The sequence below is a fragment of the Chanodichthys erythropterus genome, chromosome 11 (assembly GCF_024489055.1).
Source record: "Chanodichthys erythropterus isolate Z2021 chromosome 11, ASM2448905v1, whole genome shotgun sequence".
Classification (NCBI taxonomy): domain Eukaryota; kingdom Metazoa; phylum Chordata; class Actinopteri; order Cypriniformes; family Xenocyprididae; genus Chanodichthys; species Chanodichthys erythropterus.
The window spans coordinates 5,259,476-5,285,199 of record NC_090231.1 but is presented as its reverse complement, the minus strand read 5'-3'; the positions used below and the strand labels follow the sequence as shown (position 1 = coordinate 5,285,199).

At 35.9% G+C, this 25,724-nt stretch overlaps 1 protein-coding gene across 3 annotated transcripts in view; it reads left to right on the top strand.

Annotated features, from left to right (window-relative positions):
- Positions 1-25,724, top strand: part of adamtsl3 (ADAMTS-like 3) — a 231,238-nt gene that overhangs the window by 138,603 nt on the left and 66,911 nt on the right. For all 3 annotated transcript variants that reach the window (XM_067401094.1, XM_067401093.1, XM_067401091.1), the window contains 6 exons: positions 4,881-5,007; positions 13,801-13,875; positions 18,947-19,104; positions 21,821-21,932; positions 24,333-24,471; positions 24,640-24,690. In XM_067401094.1, coding sequence (XP_067257195.1) covers positions 4,881-5,007; positions 13,801-13,875; positions 18,947-19,104; positions 21,821-21,932; positions 24,333-24,471; positions 24,640-24,690 — 662 coding nt within the window. The remainder of the gene's footprint in view (positions 1-4,880; positions 5,008-13,800; positions 13,876-18,946; positions 19,105-21,820; positions 21,933-24,332; positions 24,472-24,639; positions 24,691-25,724) is intronic.

Genomic DNA, 25,724 nt, shown 5'->3' with positions numbered 1-25,724 from the left:
CTGGATATTTCTAACTGCTCAGCTCACATTTCCTAAAAAAATAAATAAAAAAAAATACAAAAACCTTGCAGCTGAAATGAAAAGATAATGAAATAATGATCATAAACATAGGAAAACCATCTCTCTTTTTCAGTGTTACATATGTGGGGATTTGGGGTATATTTAGGTCACGATTCTGCCAGATTAATCTCAGTTCTGTGTCGTTGTGTGAGCAAAAGAGAGAAAGAAGCCGAATCAACAGAAAGACAGGGGTTGAGTTTCCATTTGACCATGGCTCCAGTTTAGGAAGTTAAGAATGCAGGATTTCCAAGAAGACGTTTTTTGGAAACTAACAAACAGTAATTACTTCTGTTGAAAGCTTGCATACATATTGATTTTGCACTAATTTAGCATTCATTTCACAAATAATGCACCTAGAGCTTGAATAACTTTGTTTTTAAAGTTTACTTTGCTATATTTGATGAAAAGCTTAATGGCTAACTTGGATCAGTCAGGTCTTGATAACCAATTACATTACAGCCTTGACGTCAGTGGATTTTGTTCAGAGTTGTGCAACAGTCAATCACTGTTTGCAGATACCATAGAAAGATGAGAAGTGCCATAAACTGAATCATTCCTGCCAAGTCAAGTGATGAGCAATTTTTGTCTATACTCACTGGGAAATAAAATTGGGAATTGTTGGCATAACAGTGATAAGATGTGCTGTATTTCTAAAAAGAAATTTAAAATAAATAAGGCTTAGGGGAAGCATGTACAATGAAAATAACAAGGGTCCTACAATTGACCCTTGAGATTCTCCACATACACCACATGTTGCTGAGCTGATGTAGAAGAGAAGTTGCCTAAATTTACAGAGAATGTCCTTTCTTTTAGATTGGAGGAAAACCACTGGAAGGTGGTTGCGTAATTGTCCGTGACTTCTCTTATAAAACAGTGTGTAAACTCCAAATGGAATGTTTAAGAGCAAACATGTTGAAGATTACCGATGGACTGTCGACTCATTAAATGATAAGTTATTTCATCAAAAAAGTGGTTTATTCAGCATAGTGAAGCCTCTCCTATGTTGACATCCATTAAAAAAAAGCATCCTCTTGTCACCTCTGCAGGCTTGCCTTCAAGATGCTTTGACAGTGATCCCCAGTGTTGGGCACGTTAATATAAAAAAGTAATTAGTTACAGTTACTAGTTACTTCTCACAAATAGTAACTGAGTTAGTAACTGAGTTACATCATTATAAAAATAACTAATTACCAGGGAAAGTAACTATTGTGTTACTTAAATAAAAAAATAAAATAAATAAAATGTGTCAATTAACTTGGATGCCCCCGGTATTACATTTTTAAATAAATTATTATTTGTTTAATGTTATTTTTTAAATTCATCTATTTGATTATGAAAAGTGAACAACATGAGTAAGATAGGATACATCATAAGATGCGCTATATATCAGGAGTTTTGTTTTGTAGAAAGCTTTTCTTTAAAGTGAATGCCATCTTGCAAAAGTTGTAGCTTAATTTTAATCAATGTTTCATCAACCAATTGCCTGGATTTAATAAATAAGAAGCAAATATAGCAGAAAATATAATCTTGACAATATAATCATGGCGCCGGCGCGATCACTTGCACGTGAACTGGAGCGCGTCTTACAGGCTAAATGATCCGAAACTCAGCGGCTGCTTGCCTCGCAGACATGAGAAATATATCTATAGAAAGCTTGAAATGTCTACTTTAAATGAAATAATTCAAAACGAAAAGAAATAGGTTACTTTCTGATGAGAGTAATGTCAACTTCATCTTTGCAGCCGACACAGATTCAGAAAACATTACTTTATTAATAAACAATTAAAATGTCTCCTTGCTGTTTTTGTCATTCATAATCATTACTTTTGCCGGTTCTTTATGGCAAGCTTTATATAGCCTATATTAGGTAAATTCTCATTATTATGGTTTATTCTCTCCAGTATTTAAGAAATCAAAATAATATACTAATGGCTTAAATGAACAACTACTAGTCCAACACACACATCAGAGAAAAAAACTTTGCAGGTCCTATGGCTGGGAGAGAGCTTACTCAGATGAAAACCACTTCAGTAACGGTAATGGCGTTGTAACGGGGGAAAATGTAATTAGTTTAATTACTCGTTACTGAAAAAAGTAACACCGTTAGTAATGCAGTTTATTTATAACGACGTTAATCCCATCACTGGTGATCCCATTCTTCAACTTTATTAGTTTATGATAGTGTTGTCATGATACTGGAATTTTCCTTGAAAAATATCAATATTCGATACCATTTTCGATACCACGAGGAAAAACTGCCAAATATATTGACAGTTAATTTGTTATTAACTAATAATTTTTTCATAATTTGGATAATTTTGTTGAAATAGCTTACACACAGCACAGGGAGGCTTTATTTGAATCATTTAACTAGATTTACAAAAAAACAAAACAAGTGAACAGTCAGTAATAAAGTAAGAACAAATAAACAAATTGCAAATTATAGCACAAATACTAGAATAGAATAAAGAGACAAATTAAATAAACATGGCTTTTACGTTTTTCATGTGGGTCTAACAGTAGTGTTCAGGTAAGAAATAATACAGAAATGAAAGTAATCAAATGTAAAACAACAATTTACTTAATTGTAAAATTAAAGACAGATTAATGCTTACAATTAAAGTTACAAAAGTTATTCAGTCAAGAGCAGCGAGTGATTTTCTCTGCCTTTTGTTCTCTGATTAACCTGACAGACAGCAGCAGGTTTATTAGACTGCTGTCACTTTAAGAGCTAATCCAATGTAGGCTGTGACACAACATACACTTTCTTTCTCAACTATGTACATTGCTACTGACTGTGTTTACCTGAAAACTCTGCAAGATGTTATTGAAATAATGCTGTATGTATTTGACCGTTTAAGCGCAATCGAAAAAGAGCTCAATTTGGTTCTCGCGATCTGTTTCTTGAGATTTCCCTTAAATAGATCGGTGGTGTGTGAGTGTTTGGTTGTGAATGCAAAACCTGCAGGAATGACTCACCAGCGAGCGCTCTCCGACAGCATGTCCCTCCTTTCGCCCCCGGGTTTTGGCACCAATGTAGTAAGGTTATTTGATACGGGTAGAAGGAGGCGGGAACCGCAGAACGTTTAAACAAACTTTAATATTCAAAATAAACAAACAACAATACGAAAGTAAAGGCCACACAAACATAATAAAACATAACATAAAATCCAGGCCTGTTCCTGTCTCATCATTCAATGTCGTCGCTCCCCTTTTATGCTTCTGGAGCTCCTCCTTGAGAGATTTGAGACCGGTGCAAAGGTCTCGAATCTTGTGCCACCGGCCTCACGGCTCTTGACCTCCCTACTCTTCACAGGCTGGTACTGGTGTTTCGCATGCTGATGGTTCCTATTGAGCTAGGTTAGACCCTACTCTGAAGTAGGAGCTAATTTAGCCCCCCAAAAGGCGTTCCTAAAACTAAAATCACTCCTTCCTGTGGTGCGAACATGCCGAAACACGGTTACTTCTGCCAATAGTTATAGGAGGAACTGTGAAACCGTTCATCCAGTGTGAAAGTCACTATTTACTGTCATATATTTACCCCAATCTTTTCTCCCCATGAAAGTAGTCCATGCAACTTGCGCACAATATTCCAAGTCCTCATTAGCTTTGTGTGAGGAACAGGCTGGAACAAGTCATAATTCACTGAAAATCTTAAAAAAATCTCTTTTGTGGTCTTGAGTATATTTAAAAATGGCACATAAAAGGCATGTTCTGCCAGGTTTGACATTGCTCTTGCATGTTTCAGAACTGAATGTGATGTGCCAGTTTGAATAGGTAGAGTATGAATTCAGGGTTATGAGATTTGAGAGCTACACCAGAGAAAACAACATTTGAACCAAATTACGGATTAAATTTAAAAGTGTTTATCTATTCCTCACACAAAGCTTATCGTATGGCTTTGGGAAGACTTGTTTTAAAGTCATACAAGTTTGGAACAGCATGACGTTAAGTAAATGATGACAAAATTTTGGGGTGAACTTTCTCAGAGTTATCTAAATGTTTTAAGTAGACTTACGGCTTTCCATTTGGCCCACAGCAAAGAAACACGTAATAAACTCTAACCAAACCATATAGAATTATCAGAATTCAAAGCAGTACTGTACGGTAACTGAATTCTACAGTGTTGATGAAACTTCTCTTGAGTTGCTCCTACTTTGACCTCAGCCCGTGTGAGTATTAGGTAAATTGGCGTAAATGAAGCTTGTCTGTTTACTTGTGCTTGTTTACCAGCGCTACTGCTGTTTGCTTTCTCTGGCTTCTTTCCCTATTGCCCCGCTAGTGTAAATAGAATTTTGCATTAAAACTGGGCAGCTTTTCTTGCACAGATGGCAGATTCTTTGCACAGCATCACCGTCAGTAGCACAGATTTCTGGGTAAATATTGAGGATACTGGGAGCAAACTTGAGCGCAAGGGATGAAAACCTGTGAAAAATGATTCAGTATTCTCTTAAGTTTTATATGTTGGCTGTCCATGAATTTTTATGATGCTAGTTAGAGTTTAAACATTGTAGTTTGGAGCCGTGCTGTGCCAGTGGCCAGTGCATTCATTTTACAGTCAGTTTCTGTTCTGTTATGGAGGAAGCATGTTTTTTTGGTTGAGGTCCTGCAATCAGGTGCCTTCTCTCAAAATAGTGTTTCAGCTCTGGGGATGAATCAGAAAAATGTTCACTACAAAATGCTGTAGTGGATAATGAGCCTAATTTGGAGAGTAAGTCTCAAGTCATTTTTTCTGACTTGAGTGCAACTTGACTGCCATTCTATGTCCTTTCTGTCTCATTTTGCCTTTTTCTGAGTGATTCCTCTGTCATTTATTACAGGAAGTTGGCTGTGACAGACAACTGGGGAGCAATGCTAAAGAGGACAACTGTGGCGTGTGCGCTGGAGACGGTTCCACCTGCCGACTGGTCCGAGGTCAGGCGCTGCCCCACGTGTCACCTGAAGAACGTAGGTACACCCATGCATAAGCACATTCTTGGTCTGTTTGTTGATCTCAGTGACATTTGGACTGGGATTGGTTATAAAGTTAGTGTTTGAGTTTAGATTTTTGATCATATATTGTACATGATTAATACTAATATTTATTTGTCTTCATTTCTTCATGTTTAACCATTAAATCGCCAAGGTTTTTGGGAGCCCTTAAAGGATTAGTTACTTCAGAATTCAAATTTCCTGATAATTTACTCACCCCCATGTCATCCAAGATGTTCATGTCTTTCTTTCTTCAGTCGAAAAGAAATCAAGGTTTTTGAAAAAAAAAACAAAAAAACAGTACAATTAACTCTGCATTGCATTTGTGGTTAAAAAGTATATAATTTTTATTTTTTTTTAGAAAAAAAAGTTTTTTTTCTAGATAAGACTCTTATTCCTCATCTGGGATCATGTAGAGCTCTTTGAAGCTGCACTGAAACTGTACTTTTGACCTTCAACCCGCTGAACCCCAGTGAAGTCCACTATATGGAGAAAAATCCTGGAACGTTTTCCTCAAAAACCTTCATTTCTTTTTGACTGAAGAAAGAAAGACATGAACATCTTGGATGACATGGGGGTGAGAATTTTAATTCTGAAGTGAACTAATACTTTAACGCTTCTCTACAATGGTTGGTTTATAAACACTCCTCATTACAAGTTTGGCAAAATGCTTGGTGCATGTTGCATTCCCAAATGCAAGTTATCCACCTTATTCCTGACGATCCTACTGTGTTTTGAACTATGGGAGTTTGGGGAACTCCATTCAAAAAGACTGAAATGAATAATTTCAAATCACAAGGTTATGCTACATATAACGCTTATCCATCAGTTTGACTCAATGAGCTGTCAATTTTCCTTCATGTTTTATTTTCAGACATCATGAAAATAACGTTACGCTTGGTATTTTAACGTGACGTGTTATAACAAGAATATCTATGGCAAGAGCTCATTTCAGTCGCTGCGATCTTTTCCTCATGATTATTTTCTTTTTTCCTTTTGCATTCCGCTGTAGTGGTATGAAAAAGGGACAACATATACTGCACATTTATGGTCTGTTCTCCCGTTTTAATTTACAATATATCCCATTAATAATTCACTGGAATTTACGAAGAATCTCTAGTTTTTCTCCTCAAATCCTCACGTCTCTTTCCAGTTTTGTTTTCAAAGGTAAATACAATTTATTATCTGTCAAAATGACGGAAATCACTTTGAAATAGTATCACGCAACGCATTTTTTATTAAGGCAACGTAAGTTACATAATACAGATACAGTGATATTTAACCTGCCCATTATTGCTGTGGAAGAAATCGTGCTTTTGGGGTTATTCAGGGTCACTTTTACACTTTTAATTGTACTTTTAATGTTCAATGGTGAAGGGTGAGTAGAATAATTTCATCTCATTGTACCCAGTTATAAAAAAAAAAAAAAATATTGCGTTCATAAAGCGAGCCCTTCACTGATTGTTTACAGCTTAACGGAAGTTACACCCATAATTCTCTCAAAGCGCCATGGGGCGTAGGAATAAGGTGGATAAGTGACCCAAACTCAGAGCGGATGAAGAGATGAAGCAGCATTTAATGTGAACAGATCCGATATGACACACTGAAAGCACTGGATCATGAGCTTTTCATGTGGTAAAGATGTGCTTAAATCTGAAACACACAGTGCCATTTGATAATCACACTAAGCCATATAATGATTTTGGTTTTATTCCAATTAACCAAGCTGCTCTATATGATTCTCGCCTTTTTATAGTTTATTGCTGTATCAAATCAAATAATCCTCAAGGTTCAGAAACACTAAAGCCATAAACGGTTGTGTCTTACATTCCCTGTGGTCTTCAGTTAGTACAGGCACTGGCAACTTTATTAGCCTGCTTAATTTATATGATTGCCAGCAGTCAGATTGTTTGCATTCTGGGGCTAGAGTTAGAGTTATTGATTCCCTTTAAAGTGTGTGAGGGAATCTTAGTCCATTTTGTGAGAAATAACACACTTCATTCTGTGGCTCTTGCTTGTAAATAGCTAGTTGTCATTTATTTAAGATTATTACCCAAATACTCAGTTTGTGTTTCTGTCTGCTGGGCAAGCATTTGGTTTTTAGGCAGGACGCCATTGCTGAAATCATGTCTGTTTAAAAAATATCAAATAACCAAACTGTTTTATATAACAACCACACCCCAAATTAATTAAGACAGCTAATTTTTATTTCTGCTCGAAGAATGTTGCCTTTAAACATGCCAGCCTGAGAAGCGCAAGGCTATTTCTGTGGCACTTTACAGCATTCTTGCCTTGAGTTTTATATTGGTTTTGGTAGAGTCTTGTGTTTGATGGCTGCTGAGGATTTTTCCTTATCCAAAAATTCCTTTGTCTTACAGCAGTGTGCTCAAATGGCTCTGATTACGGCTCTGTTCCAAATCCTAGCAAGTTGCGTAGGCAGCTTTTTAAGCCATCATAAGCACACTCCCCACACAAAGCCTGTTCCAAAGCGTAGGTAGCATGACTATGCTGCCTTCTAAGATAACTTTGGCAACATCACGTGTGTCCTTTGAGGAAAATGCACAGTGAGATGGATAATACAAGACAAGTTAATTAAAATATACAGTACCATTCCAACGTCTATAAAATTTGTAGTGTTTTGGAAAGAAGTCTTATGCTCATTAAGGCTGACCAAAAATACAGTAAAAACAGTACAATTATGAAATAATATTACAGTTTAAAATATGTGTTTTCTATTTGAATATATTTTAAAATGTAATTTATTCTTGTGATCAAAGCTGAATTTTCAGCAGTTATTCCTGCATTGAAAATATTTTGGTGGTCACCAAAATTAAACTTTGTCCCACAAAACATTTGATACCTGCTTATATCTGGCTGCTTTAAAATGCTCTTGTGGGTGTTTGTGTAAGCTTTCTGTGAACAGCATCAAATGTTTCTATTTACAGCATGTTTTTAACAGCGTTGAGCCTTGCAGCCAATCACAGACATATCTGTTGAACATGTGAATGCAATGGCCAATCAGATGTGTTTAAGTTAGTCAGAATCTGCTCAGTACCGCTCAAAATGGCTGGGTTTTTGTTTTCTACATGCCTGTGAATGCTTTCATTATAACCAACAAAGTACAACCAAAAAAAAAAAAAATGCTTTTGTGATTGTGTTGTTTTAGCCCAGCGGTTGGGCTAAATATTTGCCCAACCTACTGGGTTAGTTTTATTTTGACCCAACTCTTGTTTAAAAATGACTATATGGCTGGCTTAAAATGAACCCAAATTAGATTGGAAATTAAAAATCAGACACATGATTACTAGAGGCAACAATAATAATCAAAAGGTGTACATTTATTAATAAGCAATTTAATACATGTTGATTGTTTAAAGGTGCCATAGAATTTAAAATTGAATTTATCTTGGCATAGATGAATAACAAGAGTTCAGTTCATGGAAATGACATACAGAGAGTCTCAAACTCCATTGTTTCCTCCTTCTTATATAAATCTCATTTGTTTAAAAGACCTCAGAAGAACAGGCGAATCTCAACATAACACTGACTGTAACGTAACAGTCAGGATCATTAATATGTACGCCCCCAATATTTGCATATGCCAGCTCATGTTCAACTCAGTGCCTTCATGCAGTCAATTAAAACCATCAGTATCTGCCTTTTTCATGCTGTAGCTGATATGCTGGTGGTTTTAAATCAAAAAAATAAAAAAAAAGGCTTATGAATATCATCGGCTGATACATTGGTGCATCTCTAAATTTGAGTTTTGTCATAGATTATTCCAAATCGGATTTATTTAGGTTGATGCTGCCTTGGTGATGGTGCCTGACTTTCTAGGCAATAGAAAGCAAGGCAGCTTACTAGGTTTTGGAACAGAGCCTGAGTGACTGGAACTTTTCTCCTAACCAAGACGCTTTCACACAATCATGCTATTCATTTTCAAAGCCTGTTAAACCAAGAACGAGGTAACTCGATCCAAACAAGTTATGAATTCTTTAATAAAAGCCGTCTTTCTAATAATTCACTTGTGTGGCACTGAAACGTAGGCTTCTCGTAAGTCGTATAGAGCCATCATGAGGTCTCCAGATGGAAGTCCGGCGATCGGATAGGTCATTCCCCAAAGGACTTCAATCTGGGCTGGATGACGGTCAGGATTCCAGAGCGTCACATGGATCTGTTAATATTAAAATGCAATAAAGCTGCTAATGAGCCTCTGGCTCTTATAATTCATTCCTTTTACTCAGCAGTGACTCGTTTCTGCATTCTTGAAAGGAGAGCGAGAGAAACACAGATGCATTGTGGGAACGTTTGTGTGATTTTAATTTTACTTGCGGGTCCGATGCATCTTTGTGGAGCAGTTAGCTACATTATATTACTTTTTTCTCCATCATTATAAACAAATTTGAAGTCACACTTGCATGGTTGGGTTATTTTTAAAGCGAGAGTAATTACGTCTTGGGGTTTTTTATTGGTAATTTTGAAACGGAGCATTGTTTGGCCATTTTTTGCCCTGTTTACAACTGACTGGTGTCTGATTTTTTTTTTTTTTTTTCATTATAGCAATAAATTCCAGTACTTTCTATATATGTTTCCAAAAGTAAATATTTTGGGGCTCCCATGACGTTGGCGCATTTCCAAGCCCTTTAATTGCTGGATGCGGTAAGCATTGCAGAGCGAAGGGAAAAACACCTCTTTTTCTACATTAATTCCTGCTAATGTAATAAACTCCATTAGCACTTTGCAGCTACACAAGCCACTTGCTTTGTATATGACCCCAAAGTGTCTCAGTTAAAACTGTTAAAGAAGTTATTAAGGAAGCTACTTTGAAAGGGTGTTTGCTGTTGAAACCAGGGCACTTTTGGCCTGTGGACTTTTTCTCACTTAGTTCATTTATTTGTCCACTAAAATTTTCCAAGGGCTATAAGACATGCACATCAGAAGAATTGTCATTTTTGTAATTTTCTTTGGAAAATCATGAACATTCACTCGACATTTCAAATGAGGTGTATTTTATAAAAGCTTTCTGTGGTGCAAATGACAGTGATGGAAATGCCTTTTTTTTAACATTTTTAAAATGAAATAGCTGATTTCTTTACCTCGTTTCGGCTAATTTCATAGCTAGCATGTCATGTAAGTTCATATTTTAAGATTTCATTATTTGAAAAAAACAAAAAAACAAACAATAATCTGAAAAATATACATCCCGATTTCCACAAATATATCGAGCAGCAATAATATAAAATAAAATAAACATAAAAAATAAAATAAAATAAAATAAAATAAAAATTCTTGGGCATCAAATCAGAATGATTTCTGAAGGATCATGTGACATTTTCATGTGACACTGAAAATTCTGCTTTGATCACAGGAATAAATTATACTTTAACATGTATTCAAATAAAATACATTTTATTTTAAATTGTAAAAATATTTCACAATATTACCTTTTTACATTTTTTGGGAATAAAATGGCTGATTCCTTTACCTTGTGGATTATTTTATAGCATGTTTTGGATTTAGCCATACAGTAGCATGTATTAATTGAAAATTCCTTCAAACTATTTGCATATTTTTATAATGTCTCATATTTTATATCAAGCTCTTTGGTAACCAAGTGAACTAAGTATTCATAAAACGAAAAACATTTTTTAACGTGGTGGAGACGACACCACAACTGAGTGACAGTCATAATTTTTAATATATATATATATATATATATATATTTTATTATAATATCCCGATTTCTGCTTATTTCAGTCTTTGGACTCAGGTGTCTAAATAAATTTTGGTTTCACTGTAAATATATATATATATACACTCCTGAACAAAATCTTAAGACCGGGGGAAATTTTACAAGTATTCGCATTTTGCGCTATTGGATCATAACCAGGTTGCAAGTACTGCTTCAAAATGCCAAAAGAAAAAAACAGGAACAAGAGACAAAAAATAGAGAGTATGTAATTTATTGAAAATTGCATTTAAACTCCAACAGGCTGTTCATCAGCTGATCAAAAGTTTAAGACCATAGCCTTAAAAAGTAAAAATCTGTGCAAAAATAGTGCTTTCATGTCATTCTCCTTCAGACTTCACACTGTCTTGATCTCCTGATGGCAAAGGCAAAAAGGCCTGCTGTCTTTGAATGTGGCAGGATTGATGAGCTGCACAAGCAAGAGTTCTCGCAATGCGCCATCACTGCCGAGGTTGGACGCAGTAAGACAGTCATTTTACGTTTCTTAAAAGATCCTGAGAGTTATGGGGAAAAAAGTCAAGTGGTACACCCAAACAGATTTCACCTGCACTGAGTTGGAGGATCCGACAGGCTATCCATGAGGTCACAGGCAGATCCTTGCCCCAAATTAAGGCCTTTACTGATGCTGACTGCAGCCCAATAACCATAAGACAGCTTCTGCGAGATAAGGGCTTAAAGAACAAAAAGTCTTCAAAGGCCACATCTCTTCTCATGCCACAAACCTGCCCATTTGGAATTTGCAAGGGAACACCAAACATGGGACATTGAAAGGTGGAAGAAAGTTTTATTCTCTGATGAGAAAAAAAATTAACTTGGATGATCCTGGTGGCTTCCAACACTACTGGCATGACAAGGAGATCCCACTGGAGATGTTTTCTATGCGCACAGTGGAGGAGGCTCCATCATGATCTGGGGTGCTTTTTCCTTCAATGGAAAATGGAGCGTCAGGTTGTGCAGGGGCATCAAACTGTGGCTGGCTATGTGGACATGTTGCAGCGGGCATCCCTCTTGACTGATGGCCCTCGTCTGTGTGGTAATGACTGGGTCTTTCAACAGGACAACGCTGCAGTTCACAACGCCCGCCTGATGAAGGACTTCTCCCAGAGCTCTTTTGGACCATCCTGTGTGTTCCCCTGATCTAAATCCCATTGAGAATTTTTGGGGATGAATGGCAAGGGAAGTTTACAAAACGAACATCATTTCCAGACCATGGATGCCCTTCATGAAGCCATCTTCACCACATGGAGCAATGTTCCCATCAGCCTCCTGGAAACAGTTGCATCAAGCATGCCGAAACGAGTGTTTTAAGTGATCAACAAGAAGAGTGGGGCTACTCAATACTGAGTCCTTTTTGACACTTTTAGCTCTGTTGTGGGTTTTTTTTTTGGGCTATGGTCTTAAACTTATGATCAGCTGATGAACAGCCTGTTTGAGTTTAAATGTGTTTTCAATAAATTGCATACTCTCTATTTTTTGTCTCTTGTTCCTGTTTCTTCTTTTGGCATTTTGAAGCAGTACTTACAACCTGGTTAAGATCCAAAAGCGCGAATTGCGAATACTTGTAATGTTTCCCCCGGTCTTAAGATTTTGTTCAGGAGTGTATATATATATATATAAAATCTTTTATCATGCATGTTCATATTTTAAGATTTCCTGGCAAGGAACGATCATGATCCCCATTTTTCCCCTTAAGCAAGACGCTTGCAGGTAAAATTCAGAAAAAAAGAGAAAATTATTTAATTATTGACTCATTTTTATGTTGTTCCAAACCAGTTCCAAAAATATATATCCCTAAAGGTCCTTCAAAAATTCTTCCTTTTTGTTCTACCACAGGTTTGGAAAAAAAGTGTGGGGTAAATAATGACAGAATTTTCACTTTGCTCCAGGGGATTATCCCTGTAATAAGTCTCTTTGTATAAGAAATCTAAATAAAGAATAAAAAAAAGAAGTAGAGATGAGTAACTGGACAGATTTCCTGTATTCCACCCCATTCTCTCCATTACCCCCGCTACGCTTGCTTTTACAGAACGCTCTCTATCCAACCATAACTGAAAGCACTCAGGCTGCTCTCTATTGTGGTTTTCTGTTTACTGAGCTGGAAATTGGTGGGTTTTCTTTTTTCAGCAGTACACTGGGAAGCCACAAATGTTTTTTATGGAGAGAGGTTGAACACATTAAGCATGTCAGAGTTGCAGTGTCTGTGTGTTTGCAATTAATTTACTCTCAAATGTAATGACTGTATTTATGTGCACAATGGATACTGACATGAGCTGTGAGGGACGCTGTATTTCGGATCTGTGTTTGGAGTGAATCGCTGCATACTGCATTTACTGCATTTAACACTAGAACACTAGAAAGTAAATGCTGGATGGAAATGCCAAGATGCGCATAAATTCTAAAAATGCACCCAACTGAGGTGGATAATTTTTTTTTCGGATAAACTGACTTGAACTCGACTTAAACATGACTTTGCCTCAACAGAGGATGTGATTGGATAACCAGTCGCATCCTCTGGATAACCAATCACACACCATCTCAATTGCCACCATCTCAATTCAATTCTGAAATTGCCTGAGCCAAAGTCTGTCATCAAAATGGTTTGGTATATTTTCCTCACAGAACAGATTCCCTTGATTGCGTTCCTAAACACCAGGCATCCGCCTCCGAACGCAAGATAACATGACAGTGTTTATTGAGCCGCAAGTTTGCAGCAACTTCCATTTTTATTACAGATATTTTGAACCAATTTCCCAGGAAGTGACTATTTTGTTCTCCTGAACACATCGGATGGAAATTGTGCTTTATTCGCAAATGTTTTATGCAATATTCCCATTTTGTGCACAAGTTAAATTTGCAACTTTGGATGGCTTTGCATGTTGAAATTAGCGAGTGTCGTCTAGAAAATAATGCAGTTGTTTTGCAATTTTAATCCAATTTTTGGTGCAAATGAGATGTTTTATTTTTTAAACTGCAGCTAAAGTCATCTTATCATGCTATGGTTTGTGATTCTTCTTCTGCAGCCATGAAGATGGTGATGGAAGTGCCGATGGGTAGCAGAGGCCTCCGAATCACAGCCAAGGGACCAGACATGATCGGTGAGATTGTGCACGTTAACTTTATACAAAGATATGTGGTGTTTCACAGCTTCTGTATCTAATCCTTGACTTGACATCAAACTATCATGCATGAAGTCTCGACTTATTCTGGCGGTTAGAAGCCGTTTAACACTAGTCAAAGGCCAAAGAGGATTTTCGTTGGATAATAAACATTCTTTAATGAATTAATCCAGCTTTCTCCCACAGGACCGAGGCCTTAGAGTGCAATTATAGTGTCTCACAGTGTTTTGAGAGTTAGCAAGATGACATTTAGCTGTCAAGGAGTTGCTAGTTTTTCCACACTCTCCACTTTTTTTTTTTCCAGAGAGAATTTCTGAAATCTGAAAGTTAACACTATTAGGAATCCGACAAATCGTATTTCATCCTTAAGTCAACTGAAATACGAGAAATTATACTTATCCAAAAGAAATTACTTATTTGTAATTGTTATACCTTTATTTATTTCATGGACTTTATATTCTGTTTTGTTTCTTAGTTCCTGTTTCTCTGTGCCGTTTAGTTTTGGTTTCATTGGTTATTGATTATCTCCTCTTTTGTTTCTGTCCCCCCTATCTCCTGTTATGTTCAGTCCCTTGTCGGTTCTCGTATGTGTTTAGTTGGTTTGCGATTTCTCCTACATTTTCCTGTGTGTTCCTGAGCGTTATGAAGATTAAATAAATACAATTCGGAGTTTCTTTTCCGTCTCATCACGTGTGCTGCAGACCAGATTGTTTCATAAAGGAGTGGGATTCATTTTTATGCTAATGCAATCATTTTTTTTCATGCAATTTTTATGTGTTTATTCTTGTTTATTTTGGGATGAAATATCACCCAAATGTGTATTTGAAAGGCTTTGTGAGATTTATCCACATTTGAGCAGTTCTTTATATAGGACTTTACTATATTTTATTAAATAAATTATATTTATGTAGGATTATTATATTATAAATTATTGTAATTATATGGGATAATGGTAACACTTTAGTACAGGGAACACATCAACTATTAACTATGACTTTTCCCTCAATAAACTCTAACTGTTTATTAATAGGTAGTAAGGTAGTTGATAAGTTTAGGTATTGGGTAGGATTAGGAATGTAAAATAAGGTCATGCAGAACAAGGCATTAATAAGTGCTTAATAAGTAGTAATAAATAGTCAATATTCTAGTAATATGCATGCTAATAAACAACTAGTTAAAATACCCTAAAATAAAGTGTTACAGAGATAACTTTCACAGCATACCTACACTAAATCAAACCTCTCATGCTGTCATTTGTGAAAGTTAATATTTTTCCCTTTTTTTATTTTCTTTTTTTTCATTTGGGCATTTTAATCCATTTGTGACCAGTCACGGAAAGTAGGGACACAAGTTGGTTCTGGGGCATTTTTTTTTGTTATTCACAGATTCTAAAAGTGTAGTCTCCAAGCTTTCCAACGATGTGTAACACATGAAAATCTGATAATATTTGGAGAAGTTGTGGCCATTCGAAGGTTTGCACTCAAGAAATCTCTATAGGGAGAAAAACGCCTCTAAAGTTGCAGTTCTCGTCTGTTCTCACCTGCTGGGAGTGACAATAGGGCTCATTTACATCTCATTTAGATAAGCCATACCCCCTGTAAAGCTGCATGGACTGCATACTATTAATAATAAAGGATACTAACTGAACTAACAGAGGCCAGAGATCGCTAACTATGGCTATTCAAAACACTTTTCAAGACAATAAATACACGATTGAGACGATGTCTGCATGTATTGACTGAATTTGCGTCTGAATAGCGCTGACTCCGTGGGCGTGGCCGCATTAGCGGATAATGAGCTGAATCACAGACTTCTGACATGGCTCTCTTTTCATACAGATTACATAAACACAGAATGTTTGTTTTCAATTTGACTTACATGACTTATGTTTTTTCAGACATAAGTATAATTTTTTTTGTGATTAGTATTCACTAAGTTACAGTTCATTTTCTGAGAACTATCAGATTGGACTTCGTTCAGAGGGAGAGGAGAGATCACGCATCATGTTAGTTTTCTTTATTTTTCAAAAAGCACAACATTTTGTTTTTACTCTGAGTGTACACAAATAAAAGAAGACATTCTATAGTTTCAATTGATATATTACTTATGTCTCTATGACAAAAAATGACGGAGTATTTTAAGTCTGTTTTGCTGCAATGTGAAACAAATCCTGCAAAATGCGCCGGCGCGTTACCCGACTCCAGAGAGGTAATGTCTTATTATGCCGCTTTCATCGTCGCTCAGATCGTCTTCAGAATCAGTGAGCGCTTGTTCATGAGCATTCGGCTTGTCGAAGAAGTACTTCAAAACATTTTCGGTGTAACGGCCACGGTTCTTCATTGAATTTTGATATCAGCTAGAGCCGGCCAGAGCGCTGCATAATAAGTAGCCACGCTTCCCAGTATGGAAATACACACAGACAATGACACGCCCCTACTGTGTGCTAGAATCTCTGAAAAACAAGCCGATTTCAACCTCAAAATGTACGCTTTTAAATATACCAATACTGCGATCTCAAACATGGAAAGGCTTCTTCATGATCTCAACTAACAGATTCTGCAAAAAAACGAAAATCACCAATTTTGAAAAAAAAATGCTTCTTTCTCATTTTGCTCGAGAGTTGTGCTGCCGACTTGTGTCCCTGGTTTCCGTGACGGGTCACATATGTAACATCGTTGCCTCTCTCAGAAAGTCGTCACAGGTCATCAGAGGTATTTCCAAAGAGCTTTTCCAACATCTGCAATATAGTCTGAACTTCACAATGCCTCCACAGTGACACGGCCAAACTGTATTTGACACAGTTGCCTGGTGTAGTAGCACAGTGTGGGAATGCATATGGATTTTATATTTCTATCTAGCCTGAAAGATGCAAAAAAAAAGAAGAGAGATTTCCTATTACCTGAGTGGGACTGGCAAATGCTAAGAGGTTTGAGGGAACTTTAGGATAGAGCAGAAGAATGAAGTGTTCATGCAGGCTAATTTGTGGTGGCTGAGAGCCCAGTACGATGGAGACAGAGCCAGTAATCTAGCAGACTTCCATAACGGACACGCGGGGTATGCTGTAGTCCAATCCCAAAGTACCGTTCCACATCCGATGGACCCACACTCACACAAATACACACTTCCGTTCTGTTGAAAACCACGTTTCAAACTACACACACTGATATCTAAACCCTATAACCTGCCCATTACTCCTTTTTGGTTGCAAACTAGATCTCCACCCAGAACGACAGAGCATTTAGTGGGTGTTTGACTTGTCAGATGTTTCAAAAATGGGGTTTGAGTGACCTGAAGATTACTCTTTCCCAAAGCTCACATAATGAATGTGAAAATACTGATAATACTTTTAAAAGCTAGAAATATAAAGAAGAAAAAGATGTATACAATACCTGTCAAAAGTTGAAAGAAGTCTCTTCTGCTCACCAAGGCTGCATTTATTTAATATTGTGAAATATTATTACAAGTTGTTAAAAGTACTTAACACAGCCTTTCTAACATCACAGAAAAATCATCATTCAATCCATTTGATTGAGCAAATAAATGTTAATTGCCCATTTTTAGCTGTCCGCAAGAGCAGAACATCGACAATGTGGGAATTGAATCTCTTTGTAAGCTGTTTCGAGAAGAAAGCGTAATTATATTCAGCTGCTGCCAGACACTCTCTAGCCGCTTTGACCAGTGGTTTTCCCTCACCGCTAACACATGTTGTTCTGTTGCTCTATTTACATGAAACATCTGCAATTATTCCCAAAGCAGTGTATCAATGTGCAAACAATGGAAAGACATTTATTGATGCTTGAAATTGTCAATATCACATTGAATATTTTTAAGAATGAACAGCGATCTGATTTTTATGAAACATTTAATGTGCAAGTGAGAGATCAAAACAAAGTTTTTATTTCACATTATTCAAAATTGACCCTTCGCCGGGAGTTTGATTGACAAGCGATCTAACCAAGCATAACGCCAAATTTGCCATTTTGTCCAACAAAGCAGTCAGGAGTTAGAAGATTAACCTCTGTGAACTTAAGCTTGAAAAATGGTGTGTATTGATGTCTTTCCGCATTTCAAACAACATTCCTTCTGATGTAAATTCATGTTTATTTGATGCTATAGATTAACTAGTAGAAAGATATGATCAGTTTGCGAGCCTCTTGAGCTGAGGAGCTACAGCGATCTGTCACGACACATTAAAGAGCCACAAAACGGTTTTATTGTTCAAATTTCTTAAAAACATTAGCGCCATAGCTTGTCGGACAAAGCAACAGTAACTAAGGGGGGCGGGTCTTTGTGAAGGGTCAATTGAGACAGCTCATGTGAAATTAAGTTTCCAAACCATTTTACCTCCATAAAGTGACATATTTCAGAAGGACAAAAATTTAGGGTGGCCATTTATTTGGATCAAAGTGAGCATTACAAACCTGAAGTTGGAAAGAGGATTTTATCCATCCATCCATACATCCTATTTAAAAAAAAATTTTGTTTAATGTTATTTATTAAACTATGTTAACTGTTCAAGTTATCTCAGGTCCATTAAATAATATTAACAGAGACCACTTTTGATTTGAATAATGTATTATATATATATATATATATATATATATATATATATATATATATATATATAGTGAACAATATTAATTTATTATTCCACCATATCGCCTGTCTTTATTAATAAAAATTGCCAAAAAAGACCCAAATTCTTATCATAATTGCACTTTTAAGGTCATTGGTGTAACTTAGTTAATAATAATAAAGAAGATGTTCATAGATTATGTGAAATTTTAGAGTTTAAAAAAGCAGTAAGTGATTCCAACCACACGTCAACCTAAATCTCCAGCCTTCAGAAGTGTGTCAGCTAACCCCAACATGAGTGATTGACATGTAGATGGTGTTGATGTTTAGAAAAAAACGTGTAAAGCGCTGTTTAAAGACTCTAGCTCTGTCATGGAGACAAGTGTGGTGTCTCAATATCCGTCAGGTAGTAGCACTATTTAATCTGTGGTAATCCCCCTAAATTACTCATAGATCCTGAAATGTCCTTTTTCAGTGATTGAAGCCCATGCACCAAACAGCTGGAGAGAAGAGGTCATGTTCAGCTCTTCAGGTTCTCACGCTCTGGGTAACAACACGGTGGAGTACCAGAGAGGAGCAGAAAGACAAACCCTCCGCTGCTATGGGCCGTTGTCTGCAGACTTCACAATTAAGGTGGGTATTGAACACTGTACAGTACATCTATCTGCTGGTGGTACTAAAAAGCAGCAGAAACTCTTAGCCAGAGATATGGCCTTTTCGATGGATGGATATTTTCTCTTGTGTTGGAGTTTCCAACCTTATTTATGAGAAATCTACTTGAAGTACCCCTTAAGATTTTATAGGTCAAGTTTTACCAAAAACTTTTATCTTCATTTATTGTTCCAACGTGCATTATTTTCTTTTTTCCACAACATACAAAAGGAGATGCAATACAGACCATTCAGTAAAAGTGGAAGGTTTGTTGTATTGCTGTTGTATTTACAACGCAGCCTTTCAAGACTTGAGATTTGAGAACAATTTTCATGTGTATAATGTTTATATACAGTTGCAAGAAAAAGTATGTGAACCACTTGCAGAATCTGTGAAAATGTGATTAAGAGAAATCATACAAAAATGCATGTTATTTTTTAATTTAATATAGTCCTGAATAAGATATTTTACATAAAAGGTGTTTACATATAGTCCACAAGACAAAAAAAAATAGCTGAATTTATTAAAATGACCCAGTTCAAAAGTGAAAAATTGTTTCATTTCTTAATGTGTGGTTACCTGGATGATCTACAACTGTTTTTTTGTTTTGTGATGGTTGTTCATGAGTCTCTTGTTTGTTCTGAGCAGTTAAACTGAGCTCTGTTCTTCAGAAAAATCCTCCAGGTTTTGCAGATTCTTCAGTTTTCAAGCATTTATTGCATATTTGAACCCTTTCCAGCAGTGACTGTATGATTCTCAGATCCATTTTATCACACTGAGGACAACTGAGGGACTCAAACACAACTATTAAAAAAAGGTTCAAACATTCACTGATGCTCCAGAAGGAAACACGATGCATTAAGGGCTGGGGGGTGAAAACTTTTGAACAGGATGAAGATGTCCCAATTTTTCTTATTTTGTTTAAATACCATTGTTGTTCATTTAGTACTGCCCTTCAGAAGCAATAGAAGACACTTACATGTTTCCTGGAAGAAAAATTAAGTACAATTTACCTTGATATTTGAATTCAAAGTTGTGCTGATATATAGACATATTGCACGGCTACGAGTGTGATATTGCATTTATGCTACAGTTCGACAGCACAAGTGTGTAAATAAATAAGAACAACAACAACAAAGTGTCTTTAAAAACCCTCTTTTGTGACAGTTTAACAGTTGAGTTCAAGCCTCCGTTACTAATTCTAAAACGTCACTATAGAACTAGTAACAAAGGAATGTTGAGTCGCTTCATTTAAAACTCACAGTAACATGAGAGTATTATGAGAGAGAGATCGCCTGAATGAGTGTATTACCTGCATCTGATATTCTTCAGGTCAATCTTATATTCATAATCACAAAATCAGTTTAAATGTCTGCTGAGGAAAGCAATATCTTTGTCTTTGTCCTTTTAACATTTAAGAGGATTTCCCATGACAGCGCTCGTCAATGCATTTGTCAGTTGCGTCAAGATGTTGTTTAAAGTAAAAAGGTCCTTGTTTCCTTGTTTCAGTCCATTTCAATATAAAAGTCTTTACGACTGACTGACTCACTCATAAAGACAGTCTTTGCTGCCATCTAATGGCGTATTAATGTAACTTTCACTGAAGTCAAAATCAGTAACAAACTCTTTCTCAATACCAAAAAATACGGCATGTTATTTATAAAAATTATTATTTATTGAACAATAATATTTAAATGAACAACAATAGCCATTATAACAGTATAAGAAGTAAAATAGAAAATAAACACAAGCTAACAGTTCAGTCAAACGTACAAAAGCAGCACTCAGTACAGGAAATCATTTCAATGTAAATATAAAGTTATGAATCTTAATATAGCACTTAAGTCAAATCTGTTAGCTCTGGAACAAGTTATAGATTAATAAGGCCAAAGATTGCCTGTTTGATATACCCCAAATGAATTATACCTCATGTTTAAACACTTTCTACATAAGAGCCAGTGGCAAATTCCTAAAGGACTGGCTGAGATGAAGCTGTTCTCTGTGGGTACATGAGCTCTGAACGCTCGCTGACGGCCTGGAGCTCACATCTCTGAAAAGTCTAAACTAATTTTCAAATAGGCGCTATATGTTTACATGTAAATCACATATCTGAGATCTAAACAATTATATTCTCGCCTAAAAACCTCTTAAAACTACATTCCATTACAAAACAACAGTAGTATATATAAAAATATTGTGTGGCTGGAAAAAATAGCAATGAAAGTTTCACGCAACCTCAGTTTGAAGCTTCGTGATGATTTTAAAGCAGCAGAGAGAATCAGTGTTTACTCTCCATGTGAAACTGTAAACACAGCACAATATGATTGCAATCATGCTAGGCTTTCTCATCTCTGTGAAGAGTCATGATTAGTCTTGACACCACGGCTTTACAGTAACTGAACATGACTCATTACTCTAGTTAATTGCTGCAGCATGCAAACAGTCTTTAACTAATCATCACAGCTCTGGAAATCAAGACTAGAGGATATACAGTGGCAGATGATGCATGCTGCATTTCATATGGAAATCATGAGTTGGACTGTGGCCCCTTGAGGAAATTTCCTGCTCATTATACATGTCAAAATCATTTGGTTTTTTAAAACGAATGGCTTTTATCTCTTTTCATGATGTGATTATGAATGTGACTATTAAAAGTAAATGATCAGGCACATTATAAGTGAATTTCGGTTCTCCTCAGGTGAAGTATGCTGGCCCTAAAGACACAGTGATGCAGTTTATGTTCTATCAGCCCATTCGCTACCAGTGGAGGGAAACTGACTTTTTCCCTTGCTCCGTCACCTGTGGAGGGGGTGAGTACTATAGATTGTTCCTCTTGATTAGAGGTGGCCATTTTCAATAATTCACAACAATTTGAATGGTTTGAATATATATGATGCTTTAAAATTTGGGATAATTTCAGTTCTGTTTGATACTGATAGGAGAATAATCTGAAAATAATTATAGTTCTACCCTTTTCTGTCTAAATAAATGAAAAACAAAACACTCAAAACTAAAATCAACAATTATAAAAGCAACAAGTAAATTTAGGCATCACAAACTTATAATGTACCATATGAACATGGATATTTATTTGTTTAAAGTTTATAAAACTTTAAGTGATCATTAGATGAAGGCAGATGTATAATCCAAATATAAAAATAGGGCAATTATCTGCACAATTAAATATCCAATATCTGTTGAAATATGTCCAATTTTGACCAATATTGAAAACGATACATTAAAAGTCTCTAATATTTGCAGATAATTGATTTGTCATCATGCATTAAAGTGCCCCTATTATACTTTTTTAAAAGTTCCTAATTTTGTTTTGGAGGTCTCCTTCAACAGGTTTACATTTAAAGCCAAAAACACTTATCATAATATATATTGCACATCTATGGAGTATGGAAGACCAAATTACTCAAAATGAAATAATAATTAAAAAAAAATAATAAATAATTATTAATTTAATTAATTAAGTTCATTGTAATTAATTTAGTTCATTATTTAAATAATTAAATAAATCAATAAATAAATGTATTAATTTATTTTGTAAAATTCCATGAAAACACAACATTTATTGTTTAATATATTTCACAACATCCTCTTTCACACACTATTATTATCTATTTTTTTTTCCTAATTAAATGTGCTTTGTTTTTCATAATAATTTTACGAATGACGACTATTTGACGAATCATGTATTTCCAAAGCATGATTTTCCCAAAGATTCTTTTTCATAATAATAGAGGACATTTCATTTCACAAATGCCAATCAACAGACAGTGGGCGATGCTTGGCGCTAATTGGCTAATCCTTTCGGATGTATTACTTAGGTCTGGCAAGGTGAACTAAAAAATTGTAAACGAATATGACTGTAGCACTCGATCAAGCAGATGCAGATGAAGTTGAGGGGAATGTTTTGTTTGGTGATGCTCTGTTATCTGGATTAGACGCCCACTGTCTGTTGATTGGCATTTGTGAAATGAAATGTCCTCTATTATTATGAAAAGAATCTTTGGGAAATCGTGCTTTGGAAATACATGATTCATCAAATAGGCATAATTCGTAAATGCAGCATATTATTATGAAAAACAGCTTTTTGGAAAAGAACATTTAATTAGGAAAAAAAATAGATATTTAAACAATAATAGTGTGTGAAAGAGGATATTGTGAAATATATTAAACAATAAATGTTGTTTTCATGGAATTTTACAAAATAAATAGATACATTAATTTATTGATTTATTTAATTATTTAAATGTGCAATATGTAAGATTTTTGCATTAAAATATCCAAAAACCACTAGGCCAGCGTCATATATTTTGTTCACTTGACTACTTACAATATCCCAAATGTTTCCAACTATTTGTAAATCATGAGAAAATTGCAATATTAACCAAGGCTGCGGGACGTGTGAGGAGTCTCCTGTCAGTTGCGTCATACCAGCGTTACCCTCGGTTTATTTTCTAGAAACCATGGAAACACCATAGACGCTTTAATATATTACATGTTTTAAAGGGATAGTTCACCCAAAAATGAAAATTTGATGTTTATCTGCTTACCCCCAGGGCATCCAAGATGTAGATGACTTTTTTTCTTCAGTCGAACGCAAATTATGATTTTTAACTGCAACCGCTGCCGTCTGTCAGTCGTATAATAGCAGTGATTGGGAACTTGAACAATAAGAGTCGAAAAAACTTCCATAGACAAATCCAAATTAAACCCTGAAGCTCGTGACGGCCCATTGATGTCCTAAGACACGATACGATCGGTTTGTGCGAGAAACCGAACAGTATTTATATAATTTTTTACCTCTAATACACCACTATGTCCAACTTCGTTCAGCTTCCTGTTAGTGAGGTCGGATCGCGCTCTGACAACGGAAGTGATGTCTCACACTCATTGAAGTATATGGGCGAGACATCACTTCCGTCTTCACAACGCGTTTTTTGACCTCACTAACAGGAAGCTGAACGGAGTTGGACATAGTGGTGTATTAGAGGTAAAAATTATATAAATACTGTTCGGTTGATGCTTTGATTACAGGAATAAATTACATATTAATATATATTCAAATAGAAAACAGCTATTTTAAATTATTTCGCAATATTACTGTTTTTACTGTATTTTTAACAAATGAATTTAATCTTGGTAAGCATAAGAGAAATTGTCATTAACATAGCTAATGTTGCTTTGTCTTTGTAAAGGTTATCAGCTCAATTCGGCTGATTGCATGGACATTCGTTACAACAAATCTGTTGCGGAGCACCTGTGCCACAGCTTCCCGGAGAACACCAAACCTACACCCAAACTCAAGGAGTGCAACATGGATCCCTGCCTTGAAAGGCTGGTTCTGTCTTATCGATCTCTGCAACACACCCTCCATGACAAAACACAACGAGTGAAATGAATCTCTATAAACCAGAGAGTATCTGTGCATTACACTTCCTGTGCTTGAACTCATTATAGTGTGGATAATGACTTGAAGGGCTAATGGTGTGTGTTTCTCTGCAGTGATGGCTTCAAGGAAGTGATGCCCTATGACCATTTCCAGCCTCTACCACGGTATGAAGTTATTTACTGTGTATAGCTCATATATCACAGCACTCTCACTGCTCACATCCAGATCTTGATACTCGCTTCACTCAGTGATTTTCAGTGACAGAATCATTCAAGACAACCTTTGAATGTTGATTTGACATGTCTGAAAAGTTAAAACAGGCTGTTAAAACAGTTTTCGCTTAAGTGCAAACAATAAGTGCTGCTCTTTAATCATGATACAGAGCTTGGAGATGGTTACAACTACACGGCCCAGCCTAAGATAGCTTTCATATTGAAAGATATTTGCAATGCAATGTGGGGTATTGAAATCATGTTTTACTTTCGCTTTTGTGATCACGCATACTCTGTGAATAGGGAGCGGTGGTGCTGAGCGTGAATTCTACAAGATAAGACATTTGTCAGACACTTAGGATCTGTTGTGCAACGAATCCTCTGCCATGGTCTTCTCAGTCATCTCGTCACTTACTCTCGTCACGTGATCAGTGAACTGATTCCTGCTGCACTGCGTGTTGGATGAGCTGGTTGTAATTGACTGTATGCACAGAGCGTTCTTTAGAACGTCCGCATTAATATAAGCCAGCTCGAAAACTTCCGGTGAGATGTCATTTGCTGGTGTGTTGAGCATCAGTAGTGTAATACTTAGTTTATAATCAGAATATAGTCACTTAAATAGTCAGGCATAGCATTAATTTAGTAATTCAAACGTAAGATGACATAAAAAATAAATTAAGAAAGACATACCTAATTTTTCCTCCTCAGTTAAATTAAATTCGTCCATCAGTTTTCACACTTTTATGTGAAAAAAAAAGCTTCAAAAATTAAATATTTATTGTGCACTTTAGTTAGATTAATTTAATAAAATGTGTTTTTACAAGTGTGCTGAAATCATTGATCTCACTGGCTGACTGACCGTGATTACACAAGGAAAGTGCTCGTTTTCTGTGTCATTCACAAGAAAAGTTATTGTTTTTCATTAGATTTTTGGAGTATTTCATACTTAACATTGACAAAATGTATTTTTAAACCTAGTTAAGCCT